We start from the raw sequence: 17158 nt of genomic DNA, 5'->3' as shown, positions 1-17158 counted from the left end.
CCTCCCTTTGACCTTCCTTGTCTTTTAGCCACCACCATTTTGGACTCCTTTTCCCTATTCTACCTACCTAACATTTCCATGTCAGGATTGTCTAATGGGGTATCCTTTAGATCCTCCCGAGCTGCATGGTTTAAAGTTAGGAATTGAGAACAATCGTGATCAGGTGTTTCATTTTCCTTCTCAGGAAGGAAAGTGGCAGGATTTACATTTCCACAAACTTTAAGCTTAGTTACTGGTCCTTCTAACAACGATGACTGATACTTAAAAAGCCTACTGTCTGTCATCCAAATATTAACCTTAGAATTTAATATTCCACTCACATCATGAGAAGTCAGTACAAGAAGGTTTCGAAAATTAATTATTTTTAAAGCCTCAGGTGCTAATAAAGCCGCTGCCCCAATTACTCTTAGGCAGTGGGGCCACCCACATGAAACTATATCTAATTCTCTGCTTTCTCCAGTGTCTTCTAGACCTACCCTGAACCTCAGGTGAACTTTCTATCTCCTTTGATAGTTCAGTTCATCTTTGTTGTTGTTTAGTCATTAAGTCGTGTTTACTCTTTTTTGACCCCGTGGACTTTAGCTCACCAGGCTCCTCTGTCATGCCTTAGGGCAACTAAGCCCGTGAGCCACAACTACTTAGGCCTGTGCACAAAGAGCCTGTGCTCTGCAACGAGAGAGGCCACCAAACGAGAAGCCCACACCCCAGAGCTGGAGGGTAACTCCTGTTCCCGGCAACTACAGAAAAGCCCACACACAGCGACGAAGACCCAGCACAGCCACAAAAAAGTTAATTATGGCTTTGTGGCCATAGATAACTGCAGCAGCAGGAAGAGCTGGAAACTAGGAGGTATTCTGACACATCTGGGGAGTATTAGAGACGATGGAGGTGGCAGGTGCCAGTATGTTTTCCCACAGAGGTAAGAAGGCAGAAGTACTTCAGTGGGATTCACACTGGGTTTCCTTTTCTATCTTGATTTGAGGAAGAATTGAATATGATCAGGGAGTGTTTCTCTTGTCTCTTACTCTAGTACTTCCTATATATCTGCATATGGTTGTGTCATGTAGGTAACTACTCCTAGTTAGCTACAGGTCATTTATGGGAAATGGTGTTTTACTGAGAGATTCTTCCACCTTGAGAATCTTTCCAAAATATGTGTCTTGGGACTTCCCTGGCAGTCTAGCGCTTAAGACACTGAGTTTTCACTTCAGGGAGTGCTGGACTGATCCCTGGTCAGGGAACTAAGATCTCACATGCAGCCCAGAATGGTCAGAAAACAAAAACAGAAAACCCAAGAAACCAATGTCTTTCTTGGCACTTTACTCAAACCACTGAGGCTTTCTTGTTGCTCACAGAAAACTGCCTGTTACACTCCTCAGAATTTTTAGGGTACTACTAGATGGTTCCTGCTTGTTTTATGACTTCACAAACCATCCTCTTTTACCTCTGGAAATGTAGGCTCCAACCACAGGTGTCCCATGTCCATTCCCTAAACAGTCAGTGATTAAGCTTTCATGTATGAGCTTCTCTCCATCCTCACCTTCCCCCAAAGAGTAGTCAGGTGTGATCAGTGATTGTAATCAGTCATTGCTCCAGGACCCTGAGAGCATTTGTCCTAGAGAAAGTGAAAGTGTTAATCGCTCAGTCGTGCATGATTCTTTGTCACCCCATGGACTGTAGCCCACGAGGTTCCTCTGTCCATGGGATTCTCCAGGCAAGAATACTGGAGTGTGTTGCCATTCCCTTCTCCAGGGGATCTTCCTGACCCAGGGATCGAACCTGGGTCTCCTGCATTGCAAGCCGATTTTTACCATCTGAGCCACCATGGGAAGTGGTGTCCTAGAGAGGCCTTGAGTAATTACTTTGTCTTTAATGAGCTCCTCCAGGACCCAGACTCCTCTGGGATCCAGGGCCCGTTTGGCCCAAGGATGAGCAGAATGGGAGAGGTGGATAGGATTTTCCAGATGCCAGAGATGACTTTACAGGCTGTTATCTCACATGCCTTAGTGAATAAAGGGGAGCAGGATCTCGGGTCACAGTCCTCTCACACTGGGTAAGCTGGGCAGAGAGTAAATAAGCAGGTCTGTTAGGGTTTTTCTGCCCTGAGAGCCTTGATTTTTCAGGTTGTGTGGTGTTCTCCAGGAGAGTTTTTCAAGTATGGTAATGCTTTCCTTTTCCACCCCTCTGCTTCCCAAAACTTCACTACATTTGAGAAGTTTTTATTAAGGTTCACATGTTGTAATCTATTTTTATTAATGACAATATTTTTATGTATTCCTTACCGGGTCATTTATTCCCAGAACATTGTGTAATTTCAGTGTACTAACAACTCTTGAGGTAAGTATTAGTGCCATACTTCTGAACCCTTGTTTTATTTTAGAATTACCTTGGAGCTTTAAGAACTGTGTATGGGCTTCCTCTCAAAGACTGTGATTATATTTATCTCAGAGGTCCAGTGATCTTTATTTTTAACAGTGTCATATAGAATTGCTACTCATTGTGAAGCCCATGGACTGAGGAGGGGCATTACCTGGGTGCTGATTAGAATGCAGAAGCAAGCCTACTGTATCGAAATCAGTGTTTTACAAGCACTCCTAGGAGATTTTTCAGGGATATTAAATTTAAGAAGCGTTGCCCTAGATCCTTAAGTGCAGTTCTGGCTGAAAACTACTGACTTAACTGGTGAAGAAGGTGAGAGGCTCATGGCACCTTCAGTGACAACATCCCCAAGTCCTGGTTTGGGATCGCTAGTCACACTCTTAATACAGATGTGATCCCTAGTCACACAAATGGGGTCCTGCTCTTTTGCCAGGGAAACAAAACTCTGAGAATCCAGGTGTCTCTTCCCAGTGTTTTGCCTCTATGTAATATCCAGGTGAAAACCTGCTGACGTAGCTGGATCAGCCAGCATCAAGGGGTGAAATCCCAGCTGTTGGATTCAGTTATGTCTTTAATGAAAGAGCTTCCCACAAGTAATGATGCTCCTCCTCTGCTTTTTTGTCCACTTTGAGGTGCACTATGGAGTGTTAGGTTTCTCCAGAGAAAAAAATTCAGTAGCGAATTTTATCTATATCTATCCATATACATGCATATGTCTCTTTTATCTATATCATCTGTATCAGTGTAATAGTAGTGTGTTTGAAAGGGCTTCTCAGGTAGCTTAGTGGCAAAGAATCTGCCTGCCAGTGCGGGGGATGCAGGAGATATGGGTTCGATCCCTGGGTTGGGAAGATTCCCTTGGAGAAGGAAATGGCAACCCACTCCAGTATTCTTGCCTGGGAAATCCCACGGGCAGAGGAGTCTGACGAGTTACAGTCCATGGGATCACAAAGAGTTGGACACAAACAAGAGACTGAGCATTCATACAGTGTGTCTGAGGTACAAGAATAAATACCATGGGGACAACATTACTCCATACATTTTGTATACAGGGTCAAATTTAGTGCTAAATGGTTGAAGGTGGTGAGTTTCTGTCCTGGGAGGAATTAGTAAGAGTAATGATTTTACCTGTGGTGGATTCATGTTGATATATGGCAAAACCAATACAATATAGTAAAGTTAAAAAAAAAAAAAAAAGGCGTTTTGCTGGCTTAAATTTGGAGGAAAGCACAGCGCAACCTGAAGCAGAACCAATGGATATTTATGAAACTCCACCTGTATACAGGCACTGGGCCGGGTGCTGCCTCTGGGGCAGCTGTGACATGACATGACCTTTTCCTACGTGGAGTTTATAATCCGGTGAAGAAGGCAGCTATAGAGAAATGATCCCATTGTCCTGGAGTGCCGTGGGGACAAGAAGGATGCTTGGAAACATAGCAGTGCATTCTCCTCTGGTCTGGGGGAGCTAGGGAGGGTTTGCAGGGCAAATGACATGAAATGTATGTGAAGGACAAATCCGGGAACTCATGGGAAAAGAGGGAGCAGAAGGGAGAGAACTCTAGGGAAGAGGAACAGTGAGTACAAAGTGCTGGAGCAGAGTGTTGTGTTTAAGTCCAGCTTTGCTGGAGAATGAAACGTGAGTACAGTTGTGGGGCCAGATGGAGTTTCGGAGTTAGGCAAGGGTCGGGTCATGAGTCACTTTTTGAAGGGAATTTGCCTTTAAGGAATTTGCCTTTATGTTAAAAGCAATGGGAATCCACAAAGACTTTATGGAGAATGGTTACCCGTTCTTCATCTTCAAATGTCTACTATGATAAAGGATACTGATGGATTTCAAGTATGGAAGCAGGGAGATGAATTAAGAGGTTGTTCCAAAGATTAAGATTGACATTAAGATTAAGGTTGTTCCAATGATTAAGGTGATATATATCCTACTATATATAAAATAGATAACTAATAAGAACCTACTGTAAAGCCCAGGGAACTATACTCAAGACTCTGTAATGGCCTATCTGGGAAAAGAATAAAAAAAAGAGTGGATGTATGTATAGATGTAACTGATTCTGCCTGCCAGTGCAGGGGACGCAAGATATGTGGGTTTGATGCATGAGTCGGGAAGATCCCCAGGAGTAGGAAATGGCAACCCACTCCAGTATTCTTGCTTGGAAAATACCATGGTCAGAGGAGTCTGCCAGGCCGCAGTCCATGGGGTTGCGAAGAGTTGGAAACAGACACACACGTAAGTGATTCACTTTGCTGCACACCTGAAACTAGCACAATAACATTTTTTAAAGGAGGTTCCAATAGTGTAAATAAGATGTGATGTCAAACTGATCTAAGGTGGTGAAGTGTGGATAAGGAGTGAAGGAAGGAGAAAGAATTTCTAGATCTTGTTGACAGATGTTGGGTATTGATAACAGAAAGGAGGAAATGAAAGAAGACTTTCATGTTTTAATCTGGATAACCTGGAAGTCTTTTTCTGGGATGTGGAAGACCTGAGGAGGAGGGAATCACGAGAGGCACAAAGGGATATCGTGTTTCTTTTGGAATCTGTATTACAGGCAGGGAGATATAATACATCCTGTATTATCCTGTAATACATCCAAGCAGAGAGAATATTCAAGCAATTGAGTATATTATTTTATGGTTTAGAGAGACTTCTACAACTGAAGTTTAAATGGTAATCAAGCCATTGAAGTAGATGAGTTTTTCTTGGTGCATGTGTGCTAAGTCGCTTCAATCTCGTCCAAATCTGCAACCCCATGGACTGTAACCCTCCAGGCTCCACTGTCTCTGCATTGGCAGGCAGGTTCCTTACCACTAGCACCAGCTGGGAAGCCCTTTTCTGATGGTATATAAAATTATAAGAGAACAGGTTTTAGGAAAAAACCCTGGAACATCAATCAAGTTGAAGATAGAAACAAAACAGAAGCCAGTAGAGTATTGAGGATGTCTGACCAGGCAAGTATGGGAAAAACCAATGTACTATGTGTCTCAGAAGCTAAGGGATAAAAATGTTTTAGGAAAGTTGGAATGTTGTTTTGTGTTAAAGAGAAATGAATAAGTCATATCCAATGATAGAGATTCTGATTATAGAGAATTGGGGTCCTGTAAATATTGTAATTATTGTGATGAGAAAAATATAAAATAATTTTACAAAGCATTTAAGAGCCAGTTTATCATAGAAATAAGTTCATTGTGAAATTCAGGTTTTCAAGGACGCTATTACTTCTTCCTAAAGATACTGAAGACAGAGCATGACAGGAAGGAATCAAACTACTATCTTAGAGTTCCTCCTTCTGGGACTGCCCATCAAGTCAGAGCATCAGAACCTGTTCTACGCCCTGTTCCTGGCCATGTACATTACCACCATCCTGGGGAACCTTCTCATCCTCGTCCTCATTTGCCTGGACCCCCACCTCCACACACCCATGTATTTGTTTCTCAGTAACCTGTCTTTCTCTGACCTCTGCTTCTCCTCTGTCACAATGCCCAAGTTGCTGCAGAACATGCAGAGCCAAGACCTGTCCATCCCCTATGCTGGCTGCCTGACACAAATGTACTTCTTCCTGTTCTTTGCAGACCTGGGGGACTTCCTCCTTGTGGCCATGGCCTATGACCGCTACGTGGCCATCTGCTTCCCCCTGCACTACACCACCATCATGAGCCCCAGGCTCTGTCTCTTCCTGGTTTTGCTGCCCTGGATGCTGACCACGTTCCATGCCATGTTGCACACCCTGCTCATGGCCAGGCTGCATTTTTGTGAAGACAATGTGATCCCCCACTTTTTCTGTGATTTGTCTGCTCTGCTGAAGCTGTCCTGCTCTGACACTCAAATTAATGAGCTGGTGATATTTTTCATCGGAGGGCTCATTATCATCATCCCATTCCTACTCATCATCATGTCTTATGCACGAATTGTGTCCTCCATCCTCAAGGTCCCTTCTGCCAAGGGCATCTGCAAAGCCTTCTCCACCTGTGGCTCCCACCTCACCGTGGTGTCTCTCTTCTATGGGACAATTATAGGTCTCTATTTATGCCCATCAGCTCATAATTCCACTGTTAAGGAGACTGTCATGTCTATGATGTACACTGTGGTGGCCCCCATGCTGAACCCCTTCATCTACAGCCTGAGAAACAGAGACATGAAGGGAGCTCTGGGAAGAGTCTTTTGCAAAAAGAAAAATGCCTTCTCTCTATGACTATAAAGTTCAGATGATGATAAAGATGGGATTTCTACACAATTTTATTTAGTAGGTATATTGATATCAATATTGGGATATTAACCCAGATTTCTGTTTTCAATGGTCTTTTTTTTTTTACAATGACTTAGTAGGATATTGTCCAATAAGTAAAAGAGGTACAGCGGAGGTGTGTAGTAGGACTTGGAAAGGGGATGTCAGTGACCTCCTTCCCGGATCTTTCTCCTTTTTTCTCTCCAGGTTACTCAAAGAAGCTTCATTTTTAAATTTCCAATTAATCTTTGTGCCCTCCTTCCACCTTTTTTCCCATTAGTGTTTACAATGTTTGATTTACTGCTGAAATAAACACTATTATTTACTGAGCGTTTACTCATTTACTTGTTGACACACCCTCTCCCCTCTGCCCTTGATCCACCACCTTGGACAGACCCTCCATGAATGAAGAGACTGAAACTGCAGAACCTGGGCCCACAGTAGGATACAAATATTTACTGAGCCAGACAACTCCCAATTAGTTACTTTTATCATCCTCCCATTTGAAAATTCGGAGGAGACTAAAGGAAACAGCACAGCTGTGATAGCTTGTAAACTGCATTAATTTGGGATGTGCTGCCTCCTTGCCCACTGCGTGCCGCTGTGGCAGCAAATTCCTGGGCCAGCGGTCCCTTCCTAAACCTGGCCCTTTTGGATGTGTGAGGCCGCCATCCGGGCCATGCCATGCTCCCAGGAAGGCCACTTTGAACCCAGGTCTGCCACATAAAGGTGGAGAGGAGAACCTTTTCTTCAGTGTCTGTGTCCCTTTTTTAAACAATTAACTTATCATGTTTTTTGAAAAAGTAACAAAAAATATGCATCATATAATACTGTGTCCTCGAGGTCAACACTATTTAAAATTCAAAATTCTCCCCTGCTTACCTCCTGTAACCTGGACTTTTAATTGTTGAATATAGATATTTATTTATCTGTTCTTGAGCAAGGCTTTGCATTATTCTGTCTCTTAACCTTCTTTCCTCTGATCTTATGTCTCCAGTGTCTTCTTGACCTGCCCTGAACCTCAACTGAGCTTTCTATCTCTTTGCTACTTTACTATCTCCTTTGATAGTTTAGTTCATCTTTGTTGTTGCGGTTTAGCCTTTAGGTCATCTTTACTCTTTTTTGACCCCGTGGACTTTAGCTCACCAGGCTCCTCTGTCATGCCCTAGGGCAGCTAAGCCCATGAGCCACAACTACTAAGGCCTGTGCACCAAGAGCCTGTGCTCTGCAACAAGAGAGGCCACCGCAATGAGAAGCCCAACCCCACAACGAGAGAGTAGCCTAGACACAGCCATGAAGACCCAGCACAGGCAAAAAGAAGTTAATTATGGCTTTGTGGCCATAGATAACTGTAGCAGCAGGAAGAACTGGAATCTAGGAGGTATTCTGACACATCTGGGGAGTATTAGAGACGATGGAGGTGGCAGGTGCCAGTATGTGTTCCCACAGAGGTAAGAAGGCAGAAGTACTTCAGTGGGATTCACACTGGGTTTTCTTTTCTATCTTGATTTGAGGAAGAATTGAATATGATCAGGGAGTGCTTCTCTTGTCTCTTACTCTAGTACTTCCTATATATCTGCATATGGTTGTGTCATGTAGGTAACTACTCCTAGTTAGCTACAGGTCATTTATGGGAAATGGTGTTTTACTGAGAGATTCTTCCACCTTGAGAATCTTTCCAAAATATGTGTCTTGGGACTTCCCTGGCAGTCTAGCGCTTAAGACACTGAGTTTTCACTTCAGGGAGTGCTGGATTGATCCCTGGTCAGGGAACTAAGATCTCACATGCTGCCCAGAATGGTCAGAAAACAAAAACAGAAAACCCAAGAAACCAATGTCTTTCTTGGCACTTTACTCAAACCACTGAAGCTTTCTTGTTGCCCACAGAAAACAGCCTGTTGCACTCCTCAGAATTTTTAGGGTACTATCTCATTGGAAAATACTCTGATGCTGGGAGGGATTGGGGGCAGAAGGAGAAGGGGACGACAGAGGATGAGATGGCTGGATGGCATCACTGACTTGATGAATGTGAGTCTCAGTGAACTTCAGGAGTTGGTGATGGACAGAGAGGCCTGGCGTGCTGCGATTCATGGGGTTGCAAAGAGTCGGACACGACTGAGCGACAGATCTGATCTGATCTGATCAGATGGTTCCTGCTTGTTTTATGACTTTACAAACCATCCTCTTTTACCTCTGGAAATGTAGGCTCCAACCACAAGTGTCCCATGTCCATTCCCTAAACAGGTAGTGATTAAGCTTTCATGTATGAGCTTCTCTCCATCCTCACCTTCCCCCAAAGTATAGTCAGGTGTGATCAGTGATTGTAATCAGTCATTGCTCCAGGACCCTGAGAGCATTTGTCCTAGAGAAAGTGTCCCATGTCCATTCCCTAAACAGGTAGTGATTAAGCTTTCGTGTATGAGCTTCTCTCCATCCTCACCTTCCCCCAAAGTATAGTCAGGTGTGATCAGTGATTGTAATCAGTCATTGCTCCAGGACCCTGAGAGCATTTGTCCTAGAGAAAGTGAAAGTGTTAATCGCTCAGTCATGCCTGATTCTTTGTCACCCCACGGACTGTAGCCCACCAGGTTCCTCTGTCCATGGGATTCTCCAGGCAAGAATACTGGATGTGTTGCCATTCCCTTCTCCAGGGGATCTTCCTGACCCAGGGACTGAACCTGGGTCTCCTGCATTGCAAGCCGATTTTTATCATCTGAGCCACCATGGGAAGTGGTGTCCTAGAGAGGCCTTGAGTAATTACTTTGTCTTTAATGAGCTCCTCCAGGACCCAGACTCCTCTGGGATCCAGGGCCCGTTTGGCCCAAGAATGTGCAGAATGGGAGAGGTGGATAGGATTTTCTAGATGCCAGAGATGATTTTACAGGCTGTTATCTCACATGCCTTAGTGAATAAGGAGAAGCAGGATCTCGGGTCACAGTCCTCTCACACTGGGTAAGCTGGGCAGAGAGTAAATAAGCTGGTCTGTTAGGGTTTTTCCAACCTGAAAGTCTTGATTTTTCAGGTTGTTCAGTACTCTCCAGGAGTTTTTCAAGTATGGTAATGCTTTCCTTTTCCACCCCTCTGCTTCCCAAAACTTCACTACATTTGAGAAGTTTTTATTAAGGTTCACATGTTATAATCTATTTTTATTAATGACAACATTCTTATGTATTTCTTACCACGTCATTTATTCCCACAATGTTGTGTAATTTCAGTGTACTAACAACTCTTGAGGTAAGTATTAATGCCATACTTCTGAACCCATGTTTTATTTTAGAATTATCTTGGAGCTTTAAGAACTGTGTATGGGGTTCCTCTCAAAGATTGTGATTATATTTATCTCAGGGGTCCAGTGATCTTTATTTTTAACAGTGTCATATAGTCTTGCTACTCATTGTGAAGCCCATGGACTGAGGAGGGGCATTACCTGGGTGCTGATTAGAATGCAGAAGCAAGCCTACTGTATTGAAATCAGTGTTTTACAAGCACTCCTAGGAGATTTTTCAGGGATATTAAATTTAAGAAGTGTTACCCTAGATTTCCTTAAGTGCAGTTCTGGCTGAAAACTACTGACTTAACTGGTGAAGAAGGTGAGAGGCTCATGGTACCATCGGTGACAACATCTCCAAGTCCTGTCTCTGGTTTGTGATCGCTAGTCACACTCTTAATACAGATGTGATCCCTAGTCACACAAATGAGGTCCTGCTCATTTACCAAGGAGACAAACTCTGAGAAACCAGGTGTCTCTTCCCAGTGTTTTGCCTCTATGTAATATCTAGGTGAAAACCTGCTGACGTAGCTGGATCAGCCAGCATCAAGGGGTGAAATCCCAGCTGTTGGATTCAGTTATGTCTTTAATGAAAGAGCTTCCCACAAGTAATGATGCTCCTCCTCTGCTTTTTTGTCCACTTTGAGGTGCACTATGGAGTGTTAGGTTTCTCCAGAGAAACAGATTCAGTAGCGAATTTTATCTATATCTATCCATATACATGCATATGTCTCTTTTATCTATATCATCTGTATCCGTGTAATAGTAGTGTGTTTGAAAGGGCTTCTCAGGTAGCTTAGTGGTAAAGAATCTGCCTGCCATCACAGGGGATGCAGGAGATTCGGGTTCGATCCCTGGGTTGGGAAGATTCCCTTGGAGAAGGAAATGGCAATCCGCTCCAGTATTCTTGCCTGGGAAATCCCACGGGCAGAGGAGTCTGACGAGTTACAGTCCATGGGATCAAAAAGAGTTGGACACGAACAAGAGACTGAGCATTCATACAGTGTGTCTGAGGTACAAGAATAAATACCATGGGGGCAACATTGCTCCATACATTTTGTAACACATGGTCAAATTTAGTGCTAAATGGTTGAAGGTGGTGAGTTTCTGTCCTGGGAGGAGTTAGTAAGAGTAGTGATTCTAACTTAAAAGGAGTTTTGCTGGCTTTAAAGCTGGAGGAATGCACATCACAACCTGAAACACGACCAATGGATATTTATGAAACACCATCTGTATCCAGGCACTGGGCTGGGTGCTGCCTCTGTGGCGGCTGTGAAGGCAGACGTGACCCTTTCCTACGTGTAGTTTATAATCCGGTGAAGAAGGCAGCCATAGAGAAATGATCCCATTGTCCTGGAGTGCTGTGGGGACAAGAAGGATGCTTGGGAACATAGCAGTGCATTCTCCTCTGGCCTGTGGGAGATAGGGAGGGTTTGCAGGGCAAATGACATGAAACATATGTGAAAGGCGAATACGGGAAGCCATGGGAAAAGAGGGAGCAGAAGGGAGAGAACTCTAGGGAAGAGGAACAGTGAGTGCAAAGTGTTGGAGCAGAGTGTTGTGTTTAGTCCAGCTTTGCTGGAGAGTGAAATGTGAGCACAGTTGTGGGGCCAGATGGAGTTTCGGAGTTAGGCAAGGGTCAGGTCATGAGTCACTTTTTGAAGGGAATTTGCCTTTGAGGAATTTGCCTTTATGTTAAAAGCAACGGGAATCCACAAAGACTTTATGGAGAATGGTCATCCATTTTTCATCTTAGAATGCTCACTATGATGAAAGATACCGATGTAGATGGTTTCAAGTATGGAAGCAGGGAGATAAATTAAGAGGTTGTTCCAAAGATTGAGATTGACATATACACCCTACTACATATAATATATATTATATATATATAATAGATAACTAATAAGAACCTAAGGTATAGCACAGGGAACTATACTCAATACTCTGTAATGGCCTATCTGGGAAAAGAATCTAAAAAAGAGTGGATATATATATATATATATATATATATATATATATATATATATCCAGAGACAAGGGTTTGATCCCTGGGTCAGGAAGGTCCCCAGGAATAGGAAATGGCAACCCACTGCAGTATTCTTGCTTAGGAAATTCCATGGACAGAGAAGCCTTCTGGGCTACAGTCCATGAAGTTGCAGAGTTGGACATGACTGAGTATGTGTGCGCACACGCACACGCATACACACACACACACCTGATTCACTTTGCTATACACCTGAAACTAACACAACATTGTAAATCAACTATATTCCAGTAGCATTTTTTTTTCCACAAAACAGATTTTTCCAATAGTACAAACAAGATGTGGTGTCAGGCTGATCTAAGGTGGTGACAGTGTGGATAAGGAGTGGTTGAAGGAGAAAGAATTTCTAGATCTTTTTGACAGATGTTGGGTATTGATAACAGAAGGAGGAAATGAAAGAAGACTCTCAAGCTTTATCTGGATAACCTGGAAGTCTTCTTCTGGGATATGGAAGTTTAGAGGGGGAGGGAATTGGGTGAGGCACAAAGGGAGATCTTGTGTTTCTTTTGGAATCTGTTTAACTGAAGATGTAGATGTACTATCCAAGTAGAGATATTACCCAAGCAATTGAGTATATTATTATATGGTTTAGAGAGACATCTACAACTGAAGTTTAAATGGTAATCAAGCCATTGAAGTAGATGAGTTCTTCTTGGTGCATGTGTGTTCAGTCGCTTCAATCTTGTCCAAATCTGCAACCCCATGGACTGTAACCCTCCAGGCTCCACTGTCTCTGCATTGGCAGGCAGGTTCCTTACCACTAGCACCACCTGGGAAGCCTTTTTCTGATGGCATATAAACTTATAAGAGAACAGTGTTTAGGAAAAAACCCTGCAACATCAATCAAGTTGAAGATAGAGACAAAACAGAAGCCAGTAGAGTATTGAGGATGTCTGACCAGGCAAGTATGGGAAAAACCAATGTATTATGTGTCTCAGAAGCTAAGGGATAAGAATGTTTTAGGTAAGGTGGAATATTGTTTCATGTTAAAGAGAAATGAAGAAAATAAGTCATTTCCAATGATAGAGATTCTAATTATAGAGAATTGGGGTCCTGTAAAGATTGTAATTATTGTGATGAGAAAAATATAAAATAGTTTTACAAAGCACCTATGAGCCGTTTATCATAGAAATAAGTTCATTCTGAAATTCAGGTTTTCAAGGACAGTATTACTTCTTCCTAAAGATACTGGAGACAGAACATGACAGGAAGGAATCAAACTACTATCTCAGAGTTCCTTCTGCTGGGACTGCCCATCAAGTCAGAGCATCAGAACCTGTTCTACGCCCTGTTCCTGGCCATGTATGTTACCACCGTCCTGGGGAACCTTCTCATCCTCGTCCTCATTTGCCTGGACCCCCACCTCCACACACCCATGTATTTGTTTCTCAGTAACCTGTCTTTCTCTGACCTCTGCTTCTCCTCTGTCACAATGCCCAAGTTGCTGCAGAACATGCAGAGCCAAGACCTGTCCATCCCCTATGCTGGCTGCCTGACACAAATGTACTTCTTCCTGTTCTTTGGAGACCTGGAGGACTTCCTCCTTGTGGCCATGGCCTATGACCGTTACGTGGCCATCTGCTTCCCCCTGCACTACACCACCATCATGAGCCCCAGGCTCTGTCTCTTCCTGGTGGTGCTGCCCTGGGTGCTGACCACGTTCCATGCCATGTTGCACACCCTGCTCATGGCCAGGCTGCATTTTTGTGAAGACAATGTGATCCCCCATTTTTTCTGTGATTTGTCTGCTCTGCTGAAGCTGTCCTGCTCTGACACTCGAGTGAATGAGTTGGTGATATTTTTCGTCGGAGGGCTCATTATCGTCATCCCATTCCTACTAATCATCATGTCTTATGCACAAATCGTGTCCTCCATCCTCAAGGTCCCTTCTGCCAAGGGCATCTGCAAAGCCTTCTCCACCTGTGGCTCCCACCTCACCGTGGTGTGTCTCTTCTATGGGACAATTATTGGTCTCTATTTATGCCCATCAGCTAATAATTCCATTGTTAAGGAGACTGTCATGTCTATGATGTACACTGTGGTGGCCCCCATGCTGAACCCCTTCATCTACAGCCTGAGGAACAGAGACATGAAGGGAGCTCTCAGAAGAGTCATTTGTAGAAAGAAAATTCACTTCTCTCTTTGATGATAAGGTTGGTATTTCTACACAATTTTATGTAGGAGATATATTAATACTGAAATATTATTTCAGACTTTTTTGTCACTATGTAAACTTTTGTTAAAATGGCATAGAACATAATCATTCAATAGGTAAAGTGTAGTTGCTTAGTTGAACTAGGGAAAGAGGTCTTGATGATCTTGTAGCAAGGTCTTCCTCTTTTTCTTCCTTATGGGACCCTCTAAAAGCACATTGTAAGATTAGCTTTTTAAATGAAACTCACACTTTGCATGCTTACACTAATATAATGCAGGAGTTTTTTTTTTTTTAAGTTATAACTTTGCTTTGATTCTGGTATTATTTTAAAATAATTATGCTCTTAGATCAGTGTGAAATAAGATCCACACTTCACAACCTCCCAGCCTCCCCTAAATGTGTCCTATTCACTTTCCTGTGCACATTTTTTACATCATTGTATATCTTAGCTTTTTCTCTCCCTCTGATTTATTTTTGTGTCTACCTTATGTTTTTTTGACCTTGTTACCAAACTCAAGTTCAGCTCCTCATTGCTCAAGAATCCAATGCTGATAGACAAGTGTTGGGTAAAAGGAAAGCTTCCTTTATTGAGGAAGTTCGCAATCCTGGGGAGAATGTGAAATCATGTCCCAAAGAACCAACTCCCACTTGCCAAGTCTTACTCAGAGATTATATTGGGAAAAGAAGAAGGGATTACTTGCTGGGGACAGGGTTATGGGGTCCATGATCACTCATGGTCAGTTTTCTGATTTGTTGATGATGATGTAACCAAGAGTCAATGTCATCAACCATCTGGTTCCAACCCATCTGGGGTCATCATATCTGTTAATTCCAAATTCCTAAGGCATCCCTCTCCTTCTGACCCCTTTGGTAACCATCAGTTTTTTTTCTGTGTCTACGAGTCTGTGTCTGTTTTATAAATAAGTTCATTTTTATCATTTTTTAAGATTCTACATGTAAGTGATATTATATGATATTTGTCTTTCTCTGTCTGACTTATTTCATTTAGAATGATAATCTCTAGGCTCATCTGTGTATTTCATTCCTTTTCATGGCCAAGTAATATTCTAGTGTGTGTGTGTGTGTGTGTGTGTGTGTTTGTATCACATCTTCTTATCTATCCATCTGCTGATGGACATTTAGGTTGGTTCCATGTCTTGGCTATTGTAAATAGTGCTGCTGTGAGCATTGTGGAGTATGTATCTTTTAAAATTATAGTTTTCATTTTTTCTAGGTATATGCCCAGGAGTGGGACTGCAGGGTTATATGGTAACTCTATTTTTAGTTTTTTAAGGAAACTGCATACTGTTTTCCATAGTGCTGCACCAATTTACATTCCCACCAAGAGTGTAGGAGGGGCTCCTGTTTCTCCACACCCTCTCCAGCATTTATTATTTATAGACTTTTTAATGATAGCCATTCTAACTGCAGTGAGATGATACCTTATTCTAGTTTTGATTTACATTTGAAGAGTCAATTTTGTATAGTAAAATGAATCCATTTGACAAGTTCATTTTGACAGTTCATTTTGACAAGCTTTGAAATCTCAAATTTTAACATTGGTTTTCCTCAGAAACATTCAATGCAATCAAATCAAATTCTCAATGAAATTATTTTTTGGAAACTGACAAACTTATTTTGATATAGAGAAGTTTGACATATTTCACTGCATAAACATGAAAATAGTATGAAAAAATAAGAAAGAGAACAGACAGACTATAACATGTCTAATAGACACAAGATTAAAATTCAAAATATCCAGAGAACTCCTACAAATAGCATTAGAGTAAAATGATAGCCGAACAGAAAAAAATGTATAAAGAACATTAAGAGAAAATTCATCAAGAATAAACAATATGTCCAAAAGACTGTTCTATACATCTGTGTCTCTTTTGCTGTCTTGCATACAGGGTTATTGTTACCATCTTTCTAAATTCCATATATATGCATAAGTATACTGTATTGGTGTTTTTCTTTCTGGCTTACTTCACTCTGTATAATCGGCTCCAGTTTCATCTACCTCATTAGAACTGATTCAAATGTACTCTTTTTAATGGCTGAGTAATATTCCATTGTGTATATGTACCACTGCTTTCTTATCCATTCATCTGCTGATGGACATTTAGGTTGCTTCCATGTCCTGGTAAACAGTGCTGTGATGAACATTGGGGTACACGTGTTTCTTTCAATTCTGGTTTCCTCAGTGTGTATGCCCAGCAGTGGGATTGCTGGGTCATATGGCAGTTCTATTTCCAGTTTTTTAAGGAATCTCCACACTGTTCTCCATAGTGGCTGTACTAGTTTGCATTCCCACCAACAGTGTAAGAGGGTTCCCTTTTCTCCACATCCTCTCCAGCATTTATTGCTTGTAGACTTTTGGATCGCAGCCATTCTGACCGGCGTGAAATGGTACCTCATTGTGGTTTTGATTTGCATTTCTCTGATAATGATGTTGAGCATCTTTTCAGGTGTTTGTTAGCCATCTGTATGTCTTCTTTGGAGAAATGTCTGCTTAGTTCTTTGGCTCATTTTTTTCATTGGGTCGTTTATTTTTCTGGAATTGAGCTGCAGGAGTTGCTTGTCTATTTTTGAGATTAGTTGTTTGTCAGTTGTTTCATTTGCTATTATTTTCTCCCATTCTGAAGGCTGTCTTTTCACCTTGCTTATCGTTTCCTTTGTTGTGGAGAAGCTTTTAAAGGGCAAGGCTGGGATGATTTGGGAGAATGGCATTGGAACATGTATATTATCATATGTGAAATGAATCACCAGTCCAGGTTCCATGCATGATACAGGATGCTCGGACCTGGTACACTGGGATGACCCAGAGGGATGGTATGGGGAGAGAGGTGGGAGGGGGGTTCAGGATGGGGAACACATGTACACCCGTGGTGGATTCATGTCAATGTATGGCAAAACCAATACAACATTGTAAAGTAATTAGCCTCCAATTAAAATAAATAAATTTATATTAAAAAATGAATAAACAATATGAAAAGATGCTCAAGTCAATGTTAACCAGGGAAAAGCAAATGGAAAAAACATGAAGTGGTAATTGAATGACCACAAAATTGACAATT

The 17158-nt window shown here is 42.2% G+C and overlaps 2 protein-coding genes across 4 annotated transcripts; both read left to right on the top strand.

The window, feature by feature from the left end:
• Window positions 1–1768: 1768 nt before the first annotated feature.
• Window positions 1769–6944, top strand: LOC109573441 (olfactory receptor 1E2-like). Of its 3 annotated transcripts, none has more exons than XM_070772836.1 (3): window positions 1769–2337; window positions 4459–4618; window positions 5621–6944. In XM_070772836.1, the coding sequence occupies exon 3, from the start codon at window positions 5637–5639 to the stop codon at window positions 6579–6581; it is 945 nt and encodes a 314-aa protein (XP_070628937.1). In that variant the 5' UTR covers window positions 1769–2337; window positions 4459–4618; window positions 5621–5636; the 3' UTR covers window positions 6582–6944. The 3 variants fall into 3 exon arrangements, with proteins under 3 accessions (XP_070628937.1, XP_070628936.1, XP_019836223.2); XM_070772835.1 differs by having other exon boundaries at window positions 4454–4618; XM_019980664.2 differs by lacking the exon at window positions 4459–4618 and having other exon boundaries at window positions 1770–2337.
• A 5503-nt stretch (window positions 6945–12447) lies between these two features.
• On the top strand, window positions 12448–16096 carry LOC109573514 (olfactory receptor-like protein DTMT). The gene has a single exon (XM_070774409.1). It carries the CDS (start codon window positions 13128–13130, stop codon window positions 14070–14072), a length of 945 nt encoding a protein of 314 aa, XP_070630510.1. The 5' UTR covers window positions 12448–13127; the 3' UTR covers window positions 14073–16096.
• The last annotated feature ends 1062 nt before the right edge of the window (window positions 16097–17158 follow it).

Source organism: Bos indicus, chromosome 19 (genome assembly GCF_029378745.1).
Source record: "Bos indicus isolate NIAB-ARS_2022 breed Sahiwal x Tharparkar chromosome 19, NIAB-ARS_B.indTharparkar_mat_pri_1.0, whole genome shotgun sequence".
NCBI lineage: Eukaryota > Metazoa > Chordata > Mammalia > Artiodactyla > Bovidae > Bos > Bos indicus.
The sequence above is the reverse complement of the archived record's forward strand: the minus strand, read 5'-3'. Positions and strand labels throughout refer to the sequence as shown.